This window comes from Gossypium hirsutum, chromosome A12 (assembly GCF_007990345.1).
Source record: "Gossypium hirsutum isolate 1008001.06 chromosome A12, Gossypium_hirsutum_v2.1, whole genome shotgun sequence".
NCBI lineage: Eukaryota > Viridiplantae > Streptophyta > Magnoliopsida > Malvales > Malvaceae > Gossypium > Gossypium hirsutum.
The window spans coordinates 81162687-81169674 of NC_053435.1; the positions used below are offsets into that span (position 1 = coordinate 81162687).

At 29.5% G+C, this 6988-nt stretch overlaps 1 protein-coding gene across 1 annotated transcript; it reads left to right on the forward strand.

Annotated features, from left to right (window-relative positions):
• The first annotated feature begins 4590 nt into the window (after positions 1-4590).
• LOC107948186 (hydroquinone glucosyltransferase) lies at positions 4591-6479 on the forward strand. The gene has a single exon (XM_016882654.2). The coding sequence runs from the start codon at positions 4930-4932 to the stop codon at positions 6340-6342; it is 1413 nt and encodes a 470-aa protein (XP_016738143.1). The 5' UTR covers positions 4591-4929; the 3' UTR covers positions 6343-6479.
• The last annotated feature ends 509 nt before the right edge of the window (positions 6480-6988 follow it).

Consider the following 6988-nt stretch of genomic DNA (forward strand, 5'->3'; position numbering starts at 1 on the left):
TTGATGGATGGAAGATATATGAGTCTATTTTCAGGGAAAATTAACGGCACTTGATTTGGAGTTCCTTAGCTCCAGTTATAAATAATTTAGTGACTGTTGCTCAGGAAGACAGCTTGTAGTGAATTTGTGATTTTGTTGCAAACATGGTTAAAACTTGTTAATGAGATGCTTTTCGAGTTCTTATGATCTTATTTTTGATTTCAATATTTGGTTTTAATTCAGTTTAGATTCAAGTGAGGTGAGTTTGCTACATATGCATTATGTTCATGGATACTTGGCCAAAATGGAAATTATCTAGGAATGATTTCTTGAAAATTTGAATAATCGATCTATAAGTAAATTAATTGTTTGCATTGCTTAAAACTTACTAAGCATAGTAATGCTTACTTCGTTACCTTAATTCTCTATTTTGTAGATTTTGTTCGTCAGCTGCGGTCTCGGGGATCTCAAAGTCGAAGTCGACCACACTATCTAAGCTTCTTGGTACTCGAGTAGTTAAATTTCGATAATGGCATGTATAGGCTTGACTTTTTGTTGTTAAATAACTATTTTTTTGATGATGTATATATATGGGTAGCCATGCGAAAATGGCTTGATAAGTTACTATATGTGTTCCAAGTGGTTAATGTGAATGCGTGGTTGAGATTTGCTTAATGTTTTCAATGTCTAATTGAATTGAACTTAAGAATAAATCGCTATACCTAATTATCTTGATATGACTCTTTTGTATATGATAATACTCTTTAACCCTCCGGCGACGGGTACGGGTTAAGGGTGTTACAAAATTATAGAATAAAAATTTAAATATTAAATATATTCTAAGAAAAGTTTTTAAAACTAAAACAGTGGTCAAACTAGTCAAACCACTGATTTGTAAGGTTCGATTAAATGAATCATTAAAAAAATAAAAATATTTTTAAAAAATAAAAAGACTGGTTCAATCAATTTTTTAGCCTAGTTCTATCGGTTTGTACTGGTTCGTAAGTCAATCAGTCTGATGTCTCTCTCTGGACTCCTACCTCGGTTGGTTCAATTGGTTCAAACAACCATGACTCTAAGTCTCTACACTTTGTACATTTGAAATTTAGCTTTCCAACTTCATGGATTTAAAAATCTGCTTTCAAATTATATATAAACATGTAATATTTTAATTGAAAAGGTCATGATATTAACTATTTGAAATAATTAATAAATTTATAAAAATATAAAGACTAAATTATATTTTCTAAATATAAATATTAAATCTCAAATTTAAGCATATTAGAAGAACTAAAATTAAAAATTAACCATTTTTCATAAAATGAAAGAAGAAAAGAAAAGGAGTGCCTTAAGAAAGAAGGTCCTTTGTATAGATATAGATTATTTTAAAAAATAATTATTTTCAACTAGTTTAGTGTTAGAATTATTTGTGACATGATTTTAATAAGTTTTTTTTTTGTGAATTATAAAAGGAGGATAAAGTTCTAACAACAATATTATTAGCACGATTCGAACTCAAGCTACACCTGAGATGGTGAACTCTCTGACCATCAGGCCAATACACGAAGTTTAATTTTAAAATAATTTTATAAAAAAATTGATATAAAGTTAAATATTGTTTTAGTTGAAACTATATAAAAAAATATAATGATTTATTTGGCCCTCCAATTTAAGAAAAAAGTCATTTTTAATCCTCCATTTAAATTTTGATTTCTTTTAGCCATTGAGTTTATATTGTTTGTCAAATTATCTTAAAATAGATGGAAAAGTTAATGCTTGTTAATTTCGCTGATGTAACATCTACATGGATTTTCATATCAGTAGCTAATTAATCTTTTAAAAATTAAAAATTTTAAAAAATATAAAAATTAGAAATTATTAAAAAGTATAAAAATTATAAAAATATTTTTAATATTTTAAAAGATTAATTAATTACTAACGTGACATACATGTGGACCACTACGTGTATACCATGTCAACAGCGTTAACGAACGTTAACTTTTTCATCCATTTTGAGGTGATTTGACAAATAATACAAATTTAAAGGCTAAAAGAGGTGAAAATTTAAATAAAACGCTAAAATGACTTTTTTTTATACGTTTGAGGGCCGAATAAGTCATAATACCAAAAAAAATATTTTGAGTTCAAATTGCGTCGTGTGTACATAAATTTCTAGATTTTATATAAAATACAAAAGATAAAATACACTTAAAATAATATTTTTATAGAAAAAATAATATTTGTTACTTTGTAAAAATATTAATTTTTTTGATAATTTTACAATTAAATTAAAACTCGATTAATGAGTAATAACAATGGAACTAAACTCTTAAACAATAAGATAGATTACAACATTTTAAGAAAGAACTATTTGTAACTAATGTTCTAAAATGGTGGGTTACATTTTAAATAAGTTTTTTTTTTTTTTAAATTTAAAGCGTTCTATTTAGACCTTTTAAAGTAAAATATTGATTCAAATAGGTACTTACCTGAGTCTAATTGTCAACTCTGACACTAAATATTAGCTTTCCCTTTAACCTCAAAATTGACAGCTAAACTAATAGATATATCTTATTAAAACAATATTTTAATTTAAAATATTTAAAAATTTAAAAATTTGATTCATTTATGAATTATTAAACTCTAAATTTAACATGCACGTTAAACACCAAAAGATTAAAAAATATTCACAATATTATAAATGCATTACAATTATAAATAATAAAATTAAATAATTATAATTAAAATCAATCATTACAAAATGCAATTTGTGATAATTTAAATTAAATAGAGAGAAAAAGAATTTATATATAAATCTTACGTCGTTCCTAGACCTGTTCATGAATCAGGTTATTTGTCGAGATCTAAAGGCTCACCTGAAATTTGGAAGGATTTGGGTAAAAAATTAGGCCTGTTTAAAAATGGGCAAGGCTCGGGGTTTGAATCTTAAAGGCTTGAGCCCGATCAGGCTTGACCCATTTTTAAGTTTATAATGCGTTATATTATGTTATTTTTATATATTATGTAATTTAGAACACATTAAAAAAACATATACTAAATATATAATACTACTCTATTATAGACATTAAAATAATGTTAAGATAATTATATAAAAACTTTCAATAAATAAAAATATATAAAATTATTAAATATTAAGATAAAATAAATATTTAAAAAAATTTAAAATAATATAGGCGGGCTACAATGGACTTGGGTTAGTCTTTTGTAAATATGAGCAGGTTTGAGCAAAATTTTAAGCTTATATTTCAGGCCGAACTTAGACAAATATAAAGTATGTTAATATTATACTTAGGCCCAACCTGAACTCGGCCCATGAACACCTCTAGTCGTTCTTAGGAGTGAGCAAAATCCTATTCGATTTGAAAAACTCGATAAAAATTTAAAATTTGAATTAAATAGTTCGAGTTATTCAAGTTAATCGAGTTATTTGGATAAACTCGAATAAAAAATCAAAATTTTCTATTTAACTTGAATATGAATTACACAATTCAAGTTATCTGAAAATTCGAATAAGAAAAGACAAAATTACATTATTTTGATAAATGTTTATCTTTTCTAAAATTAAAAGTCAAAGTCATTAAGTTAAAAGGTAAAACTATATCGTTTTGATAAATATTTATATATTAAGTTAAAAAGTAAAATTATTATATTGTATTTATAGTTAAATAATCTTATACTTCGTCTACTAATTAAATAATCAATCTATATATACACAACCTTAAGTATAAATAATAAACTTCATTAATTCAACTCAACTTGACTTAAAATTTTTTTACCTGATTCGATTCGACTATATGGATGCCGAATGCTAATGGTTTCCACCACCCGATATTATAGTTACATTATAGGCTGAAAAAATCTTTCATCTTCTACAGTTCCCATCACAAAGAACAAAAAAATCAAATTTTCTTATCTCCAAATTTTAATAAGTTGGTCAAAATACGCAAACAATACTTGTACTTTCATGAAAATTTGAAATTTCAATTTTTACTCTTAAAAATTAAATATTGTTTTTTTTCCTTCTTATTTTTAGTTAGAACAGTTTTAGTGGAATAACAAATATAAAAGAAGATATAATAATTGAGACATAAATTTATTACCTCAAAATTCTCCAATTTTATTATTGAGTATATGTCTTATTGGCTAATTTTTGTAATTTTTAGATTTAAGATTTTTAATTAAATCATTAATACATTTAATATCTAATTCAATTTATTTATTTTCTATTAATTATATATCATTTCACACAACAACAAAATAATCAAAATGTTAAGTTGATTAAGTTTGATAAAAAAAATAATGATGTTTCTTTATTGTTTTGTTTTGGTTTTCTTTGAAATTTTGTTCTGTTTTTAGGTTTGGTTTATCTCCAGTTTTTGTTTTATTCTGTTATTTTCAAGTCACCGTTCATTCCACGAATTAGATTGAGGCAGAAGAAATAAATAAAATATAAAATCAAATAATTACAATGATTATATAATTAAAATTAAGATTTTTAAAATCAGACCAATAATCAAACTAGTTATAAACGGGTTCACTAGTGTACGAATTAGTTTATCTGGTTTAGTTAAATAAACCATTAAAAAAAGTAAAAAAAAAATACTGAAAAGAAATTTGATTCATCCCCTATATATCGATTCTCGAGACAATGGCTTTTGTGGTCAGTAACCTAATCAATTATCGGTTGAAACAAAACCTTTACTGTGTGAACATCTGGTTGGTAGAATTTCTAGTTTAGAATTATAATAAAAAAGAGTAAATCTCAAATATGAAATTCCCTCCAAAGCCCAAACAAGTCCTAATCTCTTTCTTCGATATAAACCCTTAGCTACTTCCTTCCTGTTTCACCAAATATCTTCTAAACCAGCAAAAAAGAAGTACGTCTAAAACAGTAACACATTTAATACATTTTTGATCAATTTCACTGCCATGGCAACTCAAACACCCCATATCATCATTCATCCGAGTCCTGGTATGGGTCACCTAATCCCACTCATTGAGTTCTCTAAACGACTCGTTCACCACCACAGCTTCACCATCACCTTCATTATCCCCACCGATGGTTCTTCTATTACACTTCAAAAATCGATGTTAGATTCCCTTCCGACCTCTATTGATTACGTTTTTCTCCCTCCCGTTGATTTCACCGATCTCCCCGAAGGTACAAAAATGGAGACTTTGGTCTGTTTAACGATGCTTCGGTCCCTTCCCTCCTTCAAAAACACCATGGCGTCGTTGGTTTCGACGAAAAAACTGGTGGCGTTGGTGGTTGATCTTTTCGGGACCGACGTGTTCGACTTCGCTAAAGATTTTAACGTCTCGCCGTACATATATTTTCCGTCTACGGCTATGCTTTTGTCTTTGTTTCTTTATTTGCCGGAGCTTGACCGGACGGTTTCTTGTGAGTATAGGGATTTACCTGAACCGGTGAGGATACCTGGGTGTATACCGGTAAACGGGAAAGACTTGTTGGACCCGGTTCAAGACCGGAAAAACGATGCTTATAAATTGGTTCTTCAACATGCGAAGAGGTATAGGTTGGCTGATGGGATAATAGTGAACAGTTTCATGGACATGGAAAGAGGAGCCATTAAAGCTTTGTTAGACCGGACTGAACCGGATAAACCGCCGGTTTATCCAGTTGGTCCACTTGTTAACATGGGTGACGGGTCGGGTTCGGATTCGGATTGTTTGAAGTGGCTCGACGATCAGCCGGACGGGTCGGTTTTATTCGTCTCGTTCGGTAGCGGCGGAACCTTATCGTCGAACCAGTTCAACGAGTTGGCTCGGGGTTTGGAACTCAGTGAGCAACGATTTTTGTGGGTGGTGAGAAGCCCAAACGACAAGGCGGCTAGCGCTAATTACTTCACCGTGCAAAGCCAAAACAACCCTTTCGATTTTTTACCCAAAGGGTTCCTCGAGAGGACGAAAGGCCGGGGCCTGGTGGTGCCGTCGTGGGCGCCGCAAGCTCGTGTGCTTAGCCACCGTTCAACTGGAGGGTTTTTGGCCCATTGCGGGTGGAATTCGACGCTCGAAAGCGTCGTCAATGGGGTACCGCTGATTGCGTGGCCGCTTTATGCCGAACAGAAAATGAACGCCGTCATGTTAACAGAAGATATCAACGTCGCATTAAGGCCAAAACCCGATGAAAATGGGTTGATTTCCGGCGACGAGATCGCTAAGACCGTTAAGGGTTTAATGAAAGGTGAAGAAGGGAAAATTGTTCGAAGGAGAATGAAGGATTTGAAAGAAGCATCGGCTACGGCGCTTAGTGAAAATGGGTATTCCACCATCGCACTCTCTAAGGCAGCTACCAAGTGGATCGAGAAAACTCGGATTTAAACTCTGAAAATATATTACGACTACCATTATAAATTTAAAAATAATATTTTTTATGGGCCATAATATATTATTTTAAAAATAATTAGATTATGTGAATAGAGATCATTGTTATTTAAATAAAAAATATTTTAATTCCGATTTAAGGTTGATATATAGTAATAAAATTTATTCCTATGTTGAGCGATATCTATTTGAATATCTCATCATACGGTTGAAATAAAAAAAAATATCAATTTATCATTGATCATGCCACGTAAAATTTATATTGAAAAATATAAATTTACATTTTAACTAATTTAACCCGTTTCAATATTAAAGTATAAGATAAATTTATTTTTAGAGAAAAACAACGTATTAAATTATTGACTTAATAGATTTGAGGTCACCAGTGCAATTTTTTAATTTATGACATAACTTAATCAACCATTATAATCTTCTCATTTTATTTTTTAATAATAATAGTTAATTTTAAAATGATCTTACAAAATCCTACTATAATAAAATCTCACCTTAAACATTACTAATTTATTACTAGTTTCATGTTAAACTTTTTTCTTCTCTTCCCTCAACTTTCCTATTTTATGTAAGTGGGTGAAAGCGATTATTTTACGTAAGTGGGTAAAAGGAGAGAATTTAAGGGTTCTCG

Bases quoted from the DNA above. Each gene is read 5' to 3' on its own strand.
- LOC107948186 (XM_016882654.2), top strand. From the start codon at position 4,930: ATGGCAACTCAAACACCCCATATCATCATTCATCCGAGTCCTGGTATG.